This window comes from Cololabis saira, chromosome 6 (genome assembly GCF_033807715.1).
Source record: "Cololabis saira isolate AMF1-May2022 chromosome 6, fColSai1.1, whole genome shotgun sequence".
In the NCBI taxonomy this organism is placed as follows: Eukaryota; Metazoa; Chordata; class Actinopteri; order Beloniformes; family Belonidae; genus Cololabis; species Cololabis saira.
In genome coordinates, this window is record NC_084592.1 from 24,665,759 (window position 1) to 24,682,019 (window position 16,261).

Sequence of the window (16,261 nt, forward strand, 5' to 3'; positions counted from 1 at the left end):
GACGGAGAATGAGATACGTGGGAGCGGAGGCTGGAATGTTAGTGGGCTGGTACTGCCGATCAGACCACCTGGTCAGACCACTCATGACACATACACAGACCCGGTCCTGTTTCCATCACTTCAGAGGTCATTACAGGGACTTAAATTCATTTCCTGCAGACTTATTCTTACCCCCCGAAATTAACCTCAAACCAAGAGTTTAACATGAAAATCTGTCTGTTTTTTTCTTTTTCTTTTATTGCAATGAAGGCGGATCCATCCTTACACAAGCCCATCAGCTGTTGATCATGTCAGACAGTTAAAGTCAATGTTCAGGACTTAACCGTAAACGATGTGTTTAAAGCAGCATGGCTTTCTTTTCTTCCCAGAATTCATACCAACATACATAGTGATCAATCCATGAATTCTTCCAGCTAGAAATCGGTCCACATCTTCATTCAGCAGCCTGACTGAGCAGGTTTGAAACAAATTGAAACCAAAGCAAACCTGACTGTGATACCTGACATCTGTCTTTCTAAAGGCACACTCCAACATGTGAGCAGTCTGCAACCGCCGCACAAACTTCCCGTCCAGACAGGAAACGCATTCTTCTGTGTGTCTTTGTCAGTCGGGGAGTGTATGTGTTTTCAGAGTGTGTGTTTGTGTGGAAGAAATATCCTGCTATCCTACAAGAACTGTCTGTGGAATGCAACAAATTCCCCCTCGCTACTCCACGAGGGAGCTCTCAGTACTGAGCAGGTTCTTTCATATATTCTGAGAGAAAATTGGAGCCGGACATAAATCGGCTGCTTGAATTCGGCCCGGTATTGTCAGGAATTTAGTCAATCTTGGAAAAAAGACATTAATAAATGATCTCCACAGAAAGTTTAATAAATGTATTACTCAGTACCAGTATTTACACACAACAGTATAGACGACATTCAAGCAACAATTTTAGCAGAAGTAATTCAGCAAACAGCAACCTAGTCAAATAAATGGAGCACACCATCACTTTACAGTCACTGACAAACATTTACTGTACAAAACAAAATGTGGATCAAAATCAAGCTCTTGAAACAGAACCGCTTGGTCTCACACTGAATGAAAAGGAAAGAGTTCTGTGCTGATGGAGAACAGGCCTTCTCATCTTAAAGCTAGTAGTCTTTTTGTTTTTCCTCAATCATTCTTCAAGGATGTGAACAGGCAGCCCCGAGCATCACTGTCATAGAAGTCCAAGCCTGAGTTTGTCTCCATTTTGATTTTGAGGACATTGCAGGACACACAGAACAAGCTACAGTTTGCTTTCTTTATCTACATTTTACATTACAGTGCTGGTGTTGCAGCCATATATTGATAAAGCCACTTATTAGGTCCTTTTTGGTTTAGGTGCTCAATCTTGAGTTTATCAGTTAGAACCAAACTGATGTCTTTGGTTTGGTCTGATCGAGAGCTGCAAAGAGAAAGAGACAAGACTAAATTGTTATCTTGATTATTGTGTTTTATTTTGCCATTGTGATGCTGGTTGAATTTAGCGTTCTGTCAAAGATACCTGAGTCGTACACCTCCAGAGATCCATGGAGCGCAGAGGGGGTCCAGGTGACAGAGGCTGCCGTGACTGGGCTGTTGCTGCCGGGATCCATCTCTGGTTTTCCCCCCTCGCTGTGCGGGGAGCTTCCTGCGCTGGTGGTGGACTGGCTCTGGCTCCGAACCCCAGGCAGCAACAGCGTATTGAACCTGGGATCCAGTGCTGCGTGGCTATGGGCCGGGTATGTGTGAAGCATGGAGGGATGGTGCCTGGCGTGGATGTGAGGGTGGTGGCGGGGATGGGGCTGGTAGACGTCGTGGACGTTCGGGTAGCCGCTTGGGTTCTGGGAGCTCAAGCTGTAGGCCCAGCTATCGGGGAGGGGAGCCGCAGACGGGAGGCTGGCCGGGGAGAGCATGTGGCTGGCCCATATGGTTCCATCCGGGGAGTTGAAGGAAACGGGACTCGGGGAGAAATCTGGACTGACTGAGACGGAGACCGAGGGGAGGCAGGAGGTGGCTTGAGATTGAAAAGCGCTGTTCCAAGCTGAGCTTCCCTGACCCTCCGGTAACGAGCCGCCATCTGAAACCACCACATCACAGCGTTTTACACACAAAGTGCACATATTTTGATCGTCTTGAGTTTTATTAAACCAAAAAAATACAAATACCCCTTCAAATGTCTTGCCCCTTTACCTTTCCATAAGTTAGCAGATGCTGGAGCAGATGGCTGAGTCACTCTGATGGGTTTGCTCTCGGTGCTGAAGGTGCTGGACTGACTGAGAGCCCGGGAGAAGTGCTCATCCACCACATCCCCGATGTCGCCTTGAAAGTAGGTGAACAGGACGCACCTGGAGCTCAAGTACTCAGCCTCCGCGGGCTGGGTGCCGTCTTTCATCTCTGAATCCGAAGATGATCTGAGGCCCTGATCCCTGGGCAGCATCCCTCTTCCTCCTGCTTGGGGCTCCATACACTCCTGCATCTTACTGTAAACACTCAGCTTCCTCTAGAAGAGAAAAGAATGCAAATAGAGATTAACTGACTTTACATTTCAACTGGATTTTGATTTTTTAACTCAAGAAAAAACATTTCACACTTCACTTCACTTCACTTCACACTACTACTTGTCAAAATTTGTGAAGTTTTAGACATGAATGATTTCCAAATAAATATACCAATAATATAGTTTTGAGATCCTGTGATAATGAATCTCTTTTTCCCCCATAATGCATTCCAACTGTTTGTAAAGCCCTGATCCACATTCCTGTGTGAGTGACCGGCTGTCATTACATCACCATTTGACCACAGGATTAATAGCGCCGTGTCATTACGCCTGACCTGAGGCGAATACGGAGACGCGCACTGGAATTTCATCGCTCCAAGTGAAATTAGTTTACGGCTGTGCGTCTTTGCTGCCCACAGAAAAAAGTTTATAAAAGACTTAAGTTCATCCTGATTGTACAAGAACTCCCACACTCAGATCCCTTGTTCTCTCAGAAGTTGTGAGGTGTCAGTCCCTCTCTCCCTCACCTGTTGCTGCTGCTGATGGTGGTTGTAATACGTCGCCTTGTACGCAGCGGCGGGCAGATAGTGCGCTCCATAGCTTTGGTGGTACATCACATCCAGGCAACTCATAGCGACGGAGCGACTCGGACACGGAGGAGGGAGACGTCAGAGGAGAGAAAGTGGCGGAAAAACGACCGACGGTGACTTCTCCTTCCGACTTCAGACGGGCTGTGTCCCCCGAGCCGGCAGCGGCTCCATATAAGCCCAAACGCATACAATAGCCATGTCGTCCAGTTTGCATACGCACAATGCGCCTCCCGCTGCGCGCTCCGCCAGCACCACCCGGGGCCACAGAAAAGTGGACCAGGAGCGTATAAGACACACGGTAAATCCGGACAAATTCTTTTCCTGACAAATTTTCAGACTGCTTTTGATTTGCGTTAGAATTCCTCCTTCCCCCCCTCTTCCCCCCCTCTCCTTCTGTTTTGAAGGGGAGTTATATTTAGAGGGGGGCTGTGGTCATTACGCACGCCCACCGGGGAAGGGCCAGTGTGGCGAAGTGAAGTTTGGAAAGATTTTAACTGCTGTGAGTAAAGCCTAAATTATGGTTCTGCGTTAAATCGACGGCGTAGGGTACGCGGCGACGCGCACTGTACGTTGCGCGTCGCCGCGTACCTTACGCCGTAGGCTCTGCGTTGGTGTAACGCAGAACCATAAATCAGACTTTAGAGGGCTGTTTTCCCAGCTGCGTGTTTTTATTCAGTCCACAGGTGAAAGCATTTTATTCTCATGACGCGAGAAGATTTTAGAAAAGAGCTGACTCAGGAATTATTCTAGTCAGGGATCAAAGTCTTTTAAAAGAAACTTAAAAACGCCATCCATCCAGCCTATCCCTGATGTGCTGGTCTTTTAGAATGTCCTTGTGCTTTTTTTTTGCTAATTTAGCTTTTTTTTTATTTTATTTTATTTTTTTATTTTTATTTCTCTTTTATTTTTATTTTCTATTTTTCTTTTTTTCTAATCTTTATTGTAAGCGCTTTGAGACTTGTTATTCAGGTGAAAATGCGCTCTATAAATACAATTTATTATTATTATTATTACAAAGTCCCTAAAACTGATTTATATATCATTTTTCAAATAATTTTACTCGTTTTGGTCATTCTTTCTCCCAAAATCACAGTCTAAAAAAAAAGAAGACATCAAATACGATCAAATCTATTTTTAAGGTCATATCAGCTCATAAACATTCCACAAGGAGCCCACTTGTACGATTCAAATATTTCTGGTAACCCCTAAAGGATTATCCACTTTGGTTTTTCATTTGAGAGAGCATGTTTACAAGAAACATAAGAGCTTACGTGTTATCCGTCAGTCAACGTTTGGCAACAGGTGCAACTGTTTTGCATTTTGCATCCCGGAGTGGAAAGGAAAAAAAACTCTAAACTCTTTATCCCTTCATGACTAAGACCTACAACGCTCGAGATACACAGAATTGAATGTACACGTTCTCATGAATTAAAAATGTATCTAAGAGTGTGTTCGTGTGTGCGCATGTGAGCGCTTATTGGTGACTGTTAATTGACTGACTGATTTGAGATATTTGCTGCCATCTATTGACAAGACCAATCACATGACAGGTTTATTAGCCAGACTCAAACCTGCTTAATGCAGAAGAAACCTCGCTATATGATGCCAGAAACTCTAATATGTGAATTTAGTTGCTTAAACAGTTGCACACACAATTATGTGTCATTTACTGAAGAGGGTGCCAACATTTTTAAAACAGAGAAGCTGTTTCATTAGCATTATGTAAAAAACTGATTCATCGGCATGGTATAGAAAATGAAAGGGCAGTCGAAGCTATTTCCTAATGTAAAGTATATGTTTTCTTCCTGCTAAATAGTTATGTTTTTTCAAAATAACATCATTATTTAAAGAACTGTAACATGTCTGATTCACAAACATTTATCTCCTGTCATTTTATCACATGTTGAGACTGCTGCCCTCGCGACCCGGTTCCGGATAAGCGGCGGGAAAATGGATGGATGGATGGCATTTTATCACAAATTTTCTTTTGCGGCAGCTTCATTGAAAATTATATTTAATTCACTTTGATGACACAGCGGAGTGTGAATTATGTGTATACAGGGGGTCTTCTCTATGCAGGCCATCTTAAATATATATACTGTAATGTCTGGACTTTGGTGGCGGTTAATCCACGTGTGAAAATGATGTCTCGTCATCTTTCGATAGGCTTAAAAAACAGTCAGTCAGCTGGGCTACTTTTGATCATCTGATTTCTGACCCCAAACCTGACCAAATGAAGCAACCCCATATCATAATACTGCCCCAATAGGCACACATGATAAGCACCAGACATGATGGGTTCATCACTTTACCCACAGCTCCTCTTATCCTGATGGGCCTGTCACTCTATAACAGATTAAATCTGCATTCAATACACCATATGACCTCTTTTTTATTATTACAGAGTTGTATTGTAATTGTATTCCTTTTTTTTTTTCAAATAACCTCACTGACAAGTGGCTCCACTGCTGGTTAGTTCTGTTTAGTCCCAATAATTTGAGCTGTGTGTGAATGCTCTCATTCTCACATTTTAACACATTTAGAATCTTTATGTGACCTCAATCATGAAGACTTCAATAACCAATAATTGTTGTCAGCTGAAACATGGATTACTTCAGTAAGATTCCAAAGCTCGTAAAATATGAGCTGTAGATTTTTTATTCTATTTTAGTTTCTTTAACATTGTAGGTTTGACCTTGAGATGATGTCAGTGTAGCACCACGTTTCCCAAGAATAAGAATAAGAAAATAATTGGAAAATTATCAGCGGCTGTATTTTCATGTTCTTTTGGTATTTGTCTAACCGTTTAATTACTAACTGTGTTCTTTGTGATGCTGCCAGAATAACTTACTGATCAGTTTTATAATGAATGAGCCATCAAAACAAGATTAATCACTCAAACTTTATTGATACGGCACTTTCCACATTACATGTGGAACACAAGTGCTACAACGGATTAAAAGCAACAAATGCAATACAAACAGCAAAATTCCTCTGATCCTCCACTGCTAGTAAGACAGGGATGCATGATTGAGTCAATATTGTGGGGAACAAGTCTTAAATCAACCATATCATCTGTAATGCCACCAATCATTTAGACCTAATGCACCTCCCAGTCGAAGTGCAGCAGGGCACAGAAAAACTGATCCTAAAACAGTGTTGAGATGGCACCGTTTGTCCACATCTCCACCTAGTGTTCCCACAGAGAAAATCTACTCCCTGAGTGTGTCCGCTTGCTTTGGAAGTGGGGCACTGGAGCACAAAGAGTGAAGCCGCAAGACACTACAGGAAGTATCAAACCCCTGCATGGTTCACTGAGCGCTTCAAAACAGACAAATGCACTCAAATTGCCTGACACAAGACACTGGACCTCAGGGGTTTTCCACCAAACATCTGGAGCAGCCGGTGCCTCCGCTCCTCTGCGCCTTAATGAGGCACAGAGATGATTATTAGTGGCTGCTTTACTGGGGTAAAAGAGAGAGGAGAGGGGAAGTCGCTGTAATTCGAGTGGAGAATTGTTGGCTTTTCCGTGCATGGGTGAGGGAGAGCTCCAGTGCCTTAGATCTGAAGAAACTTCAAGGTTCCAATAAACCTCCACGACGTTAGAAAACAGTCATTTCAGAGGAAAGGGAGAGATGAGATTTGAGGGATAAACCCCAAGAAATCAAAACAGGGGTCTCAGGGGTTTTGCCCTAGATCTGAGTCTAGGATGTACAGGAAAAACTATTGCCGACTTGAAGTTTGCAAGTAAAAAACATCTTTTGTAAATGTTACTTACGTCATATTGTTTTAAACTTCATTTTCAGAATTATTAATTAAAAAAGACTAATCTACTCTTTCTCCCTTACACTGCACATCTGATGAGGCAGGTGTGAGATGGAGTTGAGCACCGATGTTGATTAGATTGCACGTTTGACAAAGTGCAACATCATGACTTTTGCAGAGTGGTTGCTCTCAGTCTTTTGCCCTGGAGGAAGTCTGCAGAAATGCACACCTGCATGGGCGAACTCTCACAATTACCTTGTAATAATGATGATGATGATATTTTGTACTCAAGGAATTTTATTCTTCGGCACAATGTTAAAAACGACACACATTTAATTAGTATACCATTCATTTAATGTGGATTTTTATTTATTTTTTATTTCTATAACTGTATATAGGTCTAAAACTATAATAATCACAAAAAGAAGACTTTCAAAACTGCAGGTGTGCTAATATAGAAGTTGAAATTGATTGATTTTTCAAAGGAATGCATTTTTTCATTTTATCATACTGCTTTTTTTGTTTCTGTTTGTTACGTTGAACTGCAAGTCTCAAGGTGAAGACACAAGGTGGCTGCAGAAGTGGGGGGGAGCTCGCTTGTTTGTCAATCTGCAGCCTAAGATTGTTTCAAGATGACCACCAATAATTTAAAAAAGGGGCGAGCTAGAGCTGTAAAATGACTGAAATGTTTCTATTGAGGCAGAACATGTATTTGAAGTTAACTTATGTATTTAATTGGTCAAAATCTTCCACATCACACCTGCTTTCAGGTGCCTGTACATACAGCTTAGTGATTCAGTTGCAGAAGGAGCTTTCGCGGTGCTTTGTCCTCTAATTAGATGAGGTGTCTTCATAATGTGTGTCTGCATTGGGGGAGGAGAGGAGCCTAATACTAATTACACTACCATTAATGCAGCTCCGAGCACACACAGTGATGCAACATGAGGGAATTTTTCTTCATTATCACTCAAGTTGGATGGAAAAAAACTCAACCTTGATTTCACAATGAAACGGCTCTGTTTTAAACCAGAAGATGTTCATTTAGTTTTAACAAAGTCACGAAACAACTTGATGGAATCATTTATACTTTGGCACCCGACTAATGAGCAAAAGACAGTAATTTGTAAGTTAACGGAAGTGAAATTTGCATGTTAAGCAAAATGGGAGAAAAAACACTTACAATGGACTCATTATCTGAGTGATCACACGCATTGAGTTTTTTATTGTTCTTGCAGTTTTTGCACATTTTCTTAATTAGAAATTAGACTTTTAAAATCCTAATTGTGGACAAAGAAAAGTGTCTCTATACTGTGCGTGTAAGTGTGTGCTTCTGTGTTTGCGGCCATACCGTCTGTGTGTTCCAAAGCGGCCAGTGGACGCCGGGTTCAGTGTCTGCATGCTGACCCCGCTTAAAGAGCGCATAATTACTCGGTCGATCCTCTGGCTTTAACTCACTTTCTGCATGTGGAAAGATAATGGGAGCTGCTCGCGCTGCCTGGAAGAAGTTAATGAGATGATGGCGACTCAAAGGCAGGGTCACCGGGACGGAGGAGAATTTTCTTGACAGGCGAGGCTTCTTTTTCGAGGGTCACACTGGGAAAAAGTTTCCTTTTGCGCAAAATTAATGCGGATTAAAAAAACTCAAGTATGAAAATCTCCGGCAAATTGCAGAAAATAACTGTATTGTTCATAAAGGATGTTTTTCTTTAAACACTTGATATGTGTGAAATTAGAAACATATGGCGTACGTTTTCAGAGTGACTTTTTCATGATTTTTCATATTCAAACAATGACAGGAAGTACAAAACTTCATATTATCTGTAACAGTGTAACAGTGATAAAGTGCTCCTCAGCAGAGGCGTCATGAATGAAACACGAGACGTGAGTCCTTTTTTTTGTGGTGCCAGCACAATGAGTGAATCTCCTATTTATACTTGTGTAAGTAATTATGCTTTGGGATAATTACTTACACAAAGATCCGTGCTACAAAACACAATGAAAAGTTCAACATTCTGACTTTTTAGGTGGTTGCTATTAAAATCATGACAAACCCAAACACTTAAACATATGCAAAGTACATCAATGCATCCATACACCTCCCTTAATTATCTGTTTAATAAATCTTCTCATTCTGTCTGTTACTACCTTTGCAAAACTTTTCAATCCTCATCCCTCTTTTGCAGAGTGAATGACTCGTCCTCCATTGCCCTTCCAGCAGTAATGACTCTAATTCCCTCATGCAAATGGTGTTTCTGAGGCTGGGCTCCTGCTGGGACTCCCAGCCCACTCCTTTTGGTTTCAGCCTCGCTCGGGGGCAAAAAGGACCACGGGCTGAAGAGACAGGAGAAAGTGAAAAAAAAAGGGGAGAGAAAGGGCAAAAGAAGGTTCTGGTTTGATGCATGTAGGACCCACCCTCAGACAGATTAGCATCCCCAGGCAAGAAGGACCTGTGGATAAAACAGGATGTCATTGAATTGTGTGAACGTGTGTGCCTCGCTGAGTGTGAAATCTAAAATAGGCGCCAGCAGCAGATTTAAACAATAACAAATCACTGTTTGACCTCACTCTCAACACCAGCAGACGCGTGGACTCTGTGTGTATTTGTGTGTGCGTGTGTGTGAGTGTGTTTCCAGTTCATTTCTGTTCTTTGGTACGCCCCTCCACACCTGCATCTAAGCCACTTCTTCCTGTGTGTGTACAGCGCTGTGTGTGCTTGCTGGGAGGCAGGGGAGGCTGGATCTGGGCAATGATGATGAGCACACTACAGGGGGAAATAATCTCTCATTACCCACAATTCCCTGATGCTGTGTTGCGCTCGTGAACGCGAGTAGATTTGTCCCACAGGCAGAAAAAAGAAGAGTGGAGTCACTCACTCGATTTATTAGACTATCTGAAACTCCCCTGCCCTCTGCCTCCCCTGCTGCTCCCACCCTGCTTCCCCGCTACCCTCCCTCCGTCTCTTCCCACTCGCTAATACAACATGCTGTCTTCCATGTGTCCTCTGTCCTCTCCAATACTTTATTTGGAATCTGAAGACATTTTCTTGTTAATAATTCATGTTAAAAGTCTCTTGCTGTAGACTGACTGTGTGTTGGAAGTGGACTAACAGGCATTTAACTTTTCAAGTGCATTCACTTGCTGATACATGCTACTTTATATCAATACACATGAAGCTCCAGCAACAAACTTGCATGCATTATCAATAAATCTCCAACACTGTATTCCATAAGGTATTACTTTTCCCGAAAAAAAAACATAGTTTCATTAAAGGAGCTTGAGGCTGGATTTATGAAAAAAAATTGTATACGTTTTAAGTTTTCTAGTAATAATGTCAGATGAAGCGTTCCAAACCAAAAAGAGTGAGCCCTCTAGTATATCTGTCCGTTGCCTTGAACAGGCTGTGTGCTGCAAAATGTGCTGCAAGGCTGGGGCCGCTTTTCCCGCGCTGCCCTGCGGATGTGACGTCACATGACGCTGCATGCGCGTCCCCGTTCTCCCGTGCCGGCTTCGCTGTTGGCTGCAGTACCCCCGGCGGCCGTCGTGGCGAAGGGTGGCGCTAGAGAGTCTCATTTCTTAGAAGGAGCCTCATGCTCCTTTAAAGGAGCATGAGGCAAGAATAAGAAATGAGACTCATTAGCGCCACGACGACCGTCGGGGGTACTGCAGCCAACAGCGAAGCCGGCACGGGAGAACGGGGATGCGCATGCAGCGTCATTTGACGTCACATCCGCAGGACAGCGCGGGAAATTCGGGTCCAGAATTGCAGCGCATTTTGCAGCACACAGCCTGTTCAAGGCAACGGAGAGATACGCTAGAGGGCTCATTCTTTTTGGTTTGGAACGCTTCATCTGACATTATTACTAGAAAACTTAAAACGTATACGCATTTTTTTCATAAATCCTGCCTCATGCTCCTTTAACCAGAACATATCAAATGAAGTATATGCCAGACACAGCGCCGCCTGAAGCTGTTGTTCACGCCTCAGTAAGGAAAGCAGCTGATGGTCGTCCTAAAAGTTGGTAGACGTGGCTACCAACTAAAAGAGAAAGGAATACAATGGTGGGAGAGATAAAAAAGGCAATAAACACTGAACATGTTTAGAACTTATAACTAATAATGTTATTTTTGTCTATTCTTTTTTTTATGTCAAAATTCCAACCCTCTTTCTTTATCCTATAACCCAGTGCAGTGCCATTGAATAATTATTATAATAATGGAATTAATAAGAATTAATATCCTCTTCTAATTAAATGTATGGTTGTCTTTGCAATGATATTGATGATTTATATGCAATTCATGTTATTGAGGAACTTGGCATATATTTGGACAATCTTTTTTAAATTATTTATTGATTGTAACATTTTCATTGTGTAAAAATGGGTCTCTCTTGAAAATGAGACTCCACGTTTCACTGAGACTATCCTGTACATATAAATTAAGAAAATAATAGATAAATAAATAATCATTGCTCAATAGCACTGGGTCAGTATCAGCCATGGCTTTGTGCACAAGTCATTTGAAAGACACAGAGGGTTGAACACCTTTTTTTTTTTTTTTGCAGTATGTGTGAACATCTCCAGCTCTGACTGGAGCAGGCCGGGGCTGCAGGACCACTAGCTTGTCTTGAGAGTGCTTTGTTACAGGGGGAGGGGCCCGTGGAGGAACTGGCTCCTGGCTGAGAAACAAGTGAAATTTATATGTGCTTTCACATTGGAGTTGCCAAAATTCTCCAATAAAACCTGAAAAAGTCACTAGATTTATTGCTAGTTGCTTTTTTGAAAAAAAAAAAAAAAAAAAAAAATCACTGGAGACATCTGACAATTTGTTACATATAGTGACAAAGTCACTAAATTGGCAACACTGAAGCTAACCTATACTCCCTTCAGACACGCTGTTAATTTAGAGCTAATGTCCTCTATCTAAATGAATCCAAATTGCTAAAGTTGACGTGGCTCATGATGTGATAGTTTAAGATTAGTGGTAATCCTTTAAAGTGTATTGTGACCAGATGGAGCAGTAATATGAATGAAGAAATAGCTTTCACACTGAGACTGCTGACTGAAGACATTAGATCCTCTTTTAATTTAATTTAAGTTTCACCTGTATGCATTCAATACACAACAAGGTGGAATAAAAGTGCTACAGACACAGAGAAAACCGCTTATTCTGGAACATAGCAAATTTCTAATAAGGAGATGTAAAAAAACACTGGAATGAGAACAAAACAAAGACCTGCTCGTCTCTTGTGCTGAAAACAGAATTTCTCTGCAGGACACTGTGCAGGATGTAGTCATCTATTAAAAAATGTTGAAACATCCTGCAAAAGATTTGAATACAGAAGAAAATTAGATATTAATTAAGCTGAAATCCTTTTGAAAAACACAGAAAAGCTGGACATATTTAGGTATGTGCAGTTCCAAATTGGTAAACAGCCTTTGTTTTTCCCCAGTTGCCAATAAAATAAAGAAGAGGAAAAAAGAGGAAAATCAAATTACAATGACAAGATAAACACAAAGGAATTAAAATCTTTGATGCACCACTGACTCCTGAATTGTGACAGTGAATATGAATACAACACTGGAATTTGAAAGGGACATTCAGGGGTATCTCCTGCAGCATATCCAGTCTGCACTGAGTCAACACCAGCACCACTCCCAAGCCAGCAGTTTTTCCAGAGGCTCTGAAGTACCTGAACCAAGGCAGGGACTTGTCTCGGCCCCGGAGAAGTTCCCAGATATTCTCACTGCAGTGGCATTCCTGGTAATGGAGACATGTGGGCCCTGTAAATCTAGCCCAGGCCCAACTCATGGAAACCTGCCTCTAGTGAGCACTTGGAATCAGGAATGCACGGAACAGGTAACAGCAGCAGTCGGCCTGCTAAGAATAAAGAAGAAAAATACTGCATGGTTTTGAAGTAGCCTGTTCAGCACAAATAATTGTGAGTAGTAGCTTTAGCCTTATTTTAAGGGCACACAGAGGTTTGTCTGAATGGTCATGGTTCTTCATTCTCTGTTGAAGCTGCCTGTCTGCTCCTGCTACATGTCTTTTGCATTTGTGATACTTTATCAGTCAGTTTTGAATTTGTTTCAGGAGATCTGTTGAGCATTTAAACAGTTTTATCTTTACTAACTGCATCCCTCAAACTATCACTGAACTGACCTGACATTTCGTCCTCAGAGGATTCATTGATCTCAGTTTACTGGAAAGTTTTTTCCAATATGGTACATTCCTGAATGAGTTCTCTGATTGTTTGTGACGCTCGTATGTGTCAGTGATGTCCACACAGCGGTCATGGTCACAACACACTAAACATGCATGCCTCAAACACTTTAAGGGTTTACTGTGTGTTGTGTGTCATGCTATGGGGGCCTCCACGTTGTCCTTCAACATTTTGGACACACTGAGATGGACCAACTGAGCTGTTACCATATAAACTCCCCTGGCTTCTGTCATCCATTGCCAAATTGCTTAAATTCAATCAAATTCACTATCTTGCCAGTCTCCTGTGACCTGCCACAAGCCTTTCATGGTTTTTAGCTCTTTGCTTTGCCTATGACATTGTTGATTGTGTTCTGATATTTGACGCTTGTTTTTTTCCTAAAGTCTTGAATTTTGAATAATCTCCTGGCTGCTTTTTTTTTTTTTACAGTGGGGAGCAGTTAGGGTTAAGGGCCTTGCTCAAGGTGGTTCACCTTGATTGCAATCCATGGACTTGAACCTGAGTCTTCCAGACCCAAGTCCACCTCTGTAGCCACTAGGCTACCAACCCCCTTTTTCTTTTTCTAAATCTAAGTTTGCTGTCTATGCTGACTGTATATCTGATTTTGACCTCTGCTAAAGCAGTAAACGCAACTATTGGAATTTTCCGTTGGGCATACTCTGATCTATGCATCTAAGAAATGAAAAAATGAACAAAAGCAATCCGCTTTTCAACATTTCCTTATATGAAAAGTATGGACTGGCCCATTTTGCAAAATGTGCAAGCCAGCAGAATTTTTGCAACTCTCACTCATCAAGAGTCTGATGTGCAGCCAGTCATTTTTCATGACTTTTCTGCACATGTAGCTAAAGCTTGGAAGACAACACCTACAATTTTACTAAGTTAAACTTACAGTTAGTTTAGATAACTGATGAATGTTTTTCCTTTGTCTTCTATTCTTCAACTACTCCACATCCTTCTGTTCTTCTTCCCTCCTCTGGAAAGCACTGATACGCCATCAATCTATCAGAGTAAAGAAGAGCTGCTAAAATCCCACATCTCCCATCACGGTCCCTTGTTTCTCCACGATTGCAAACAAACATAATTCAGCGTACAGGGTGAAGGGGAGACTACAGCATATTCCCATATGTTATATCCTGTTAGGATTCAGAATTTATGTCATACTTGCAGTATATGAGAATAAGATGCAGACTGAGGAGGCCTGGGGGAGATTTGTTGACATTCTATTGCAAATGACAAATCGTAGAATCTCAATGAAGTCTTTTTCTCCGCTGATTTGTTGTGACCCTCTGCTGTAAAAATGAGACATCACCGAATCAGGGTTCTGTTTTCACTGTGTTAGGTTTGAAACTGTTTTAATATGGTTTTCTTTCTAATTCTGTGGTTCAAATGTGCTGCCTAAAATAAGGTGGGGAACAATTAGGATGCTGGAGTTTGTGGACACAATCAGTTTCACAGCTGGTTGCCAACAAATGGGTTTATCTGTGAGGAGAAGAAGAACATAAACAGTTGTTAGTGGGCTGCAACAACTCAACAGTCATCAAGTGAAGGGATTTGTGTAAGTTGTTCAATGATACCTTAAAGCAGAAAAGCTTGATGTGCTTTATGGCTTCAACTCCCACTGATTGTGCAGAGATCTCATTTCACACATGATCGTCTCGTTCTCCGTCTCTCTGCTTGAGGTGTGTGTTGGCACCCCATAGTTAGTGCCTTAACATTACGCGTCTGCTTGCTCGGGGCTAGATTGCAGACTGAAAAAGGGGAATAGGAGGGACAGATAGATGGAGAAAGTAAGACAAATTAATGGATAGGATCACAGAAAAAGAAAAAAAGGAAAAATCTTCCTGTTTCATTTCCTGTTTATTCTTTTTAGTTCATGATTTTCCTTAGCAACACAAAATAAAGTACACACCCCCATACTAAAGGCATATTTACACCAAACCTAGTCAGTATGTCTCACTTAAATGAAACCATTATAGAAAAGTCCTTACCACTGATTAGTTCATCCGTTTTGTTTCTAATCAAATGCTAATATGTCTATGAGCAGATACAAAAAAATTTACCAAATTTGATCTGAAATACTGAATTGCATACTGATAACGCTTTGCAGCAGTAACATCAGATATGGGCTCAGTGTCACAGAGGGTCCTTTGTGTGCTTGAAACTAGATTTATCACCCCGGGGCCCTTTGATGATGAAGCCGTTTAGCGGGGTCCCTACAGTCCGCCACTGATTAGTGCACAACATCTTCCCTAATAACCTTAACAAGAGTAATGCCTCAGGTCGACATAGTGATGCATACAGGGAACTGTGCCCTTGCACACATGGCACACACCTTAAAGATAAAGAAACAAGGTAAAAAGCTACCCATCCTCCTCTAACTCTTTTCAAAGTCACTCTTTTCTCCAATGGCCCAGCCCTAACTGGGCATCTCTCACATGTCTGGAATGACATCCCCCTTCCACCTAACATCTTCTTTTGTGCCCCCCACTCACAACCCTGTTTAGACACACACATGCGCAAAATTGAGTTGGTTATGGTTCAAGGGTCCCACCACCCATCATAAAGTTCCTCTCAGCATATGAGATCAATATGAATATATGAATACAAACTTGATTAGAAAGGATTGCTCTCTTCTGGGAATAAAAAAACAAAACAAAATTGAGAATGTTATGTATCATGCCATAAGAAGCTGTGTAGGTGATTTTATAGACTCCCTCTGTGGATTGTTTGAAATATTATGTTATGACAATTGTATCACTCAGTTCATGGCCGGGAGGAAAGAACATTTGATAGAAAAGACTAACCGATTAAAATAAACAACAGTATGTACACACACACACACACATATATATATATATATATATATATATATATATATATATATATATATATATATATATATATATATATATATATATATATATATATATATATATATATATATATATATTTATTTATTTATTTATTTATTTATTTATTTATTTATTTATTTATTTATTTATTTTTTAATTTTTAAAGATAGAATTTAATATTTACGGATATCCACGACCTCATTTGATTGCTTTGGCATATATTAGCAAAAAGAAAATATGTCTTCGTTACCACAAGATGGTTTATAAACAACTTCATTGCCTTTATGCCGCCTTCGGGTTCTAGAAAAGATGTCGTGAGAACCGGTTC

The 16,261-nt window shown here is 41.2% G+C and overlaps 1 protein-coding gene across 1 annotated transcript; it reads right to left on the reverse strand.

The window, feature by feature from the left end:
- Positions 1-845: 845 nt before the first annotated feature.
- vgll3 (vestigial-like family member 3) lies at positions 846-3,495 on the reverse strand. Its single transcript, XM_061724512.1, is given in 5 exon segments — positions 846-1,429; positions 1,529-2,083; positions 2,197-2,506; positions 3,031-3,144; positions 3,146-3,495. Coding segments are annotated over 5 exon segments (1,182 nt in total). The 5' UTR covers positions 3,308-3,495; the 3' UTR covers positions 846-1,388.
- Between the last annotated feature and the right edge of the window lie 12,766 nt (positions 3,496-16,261).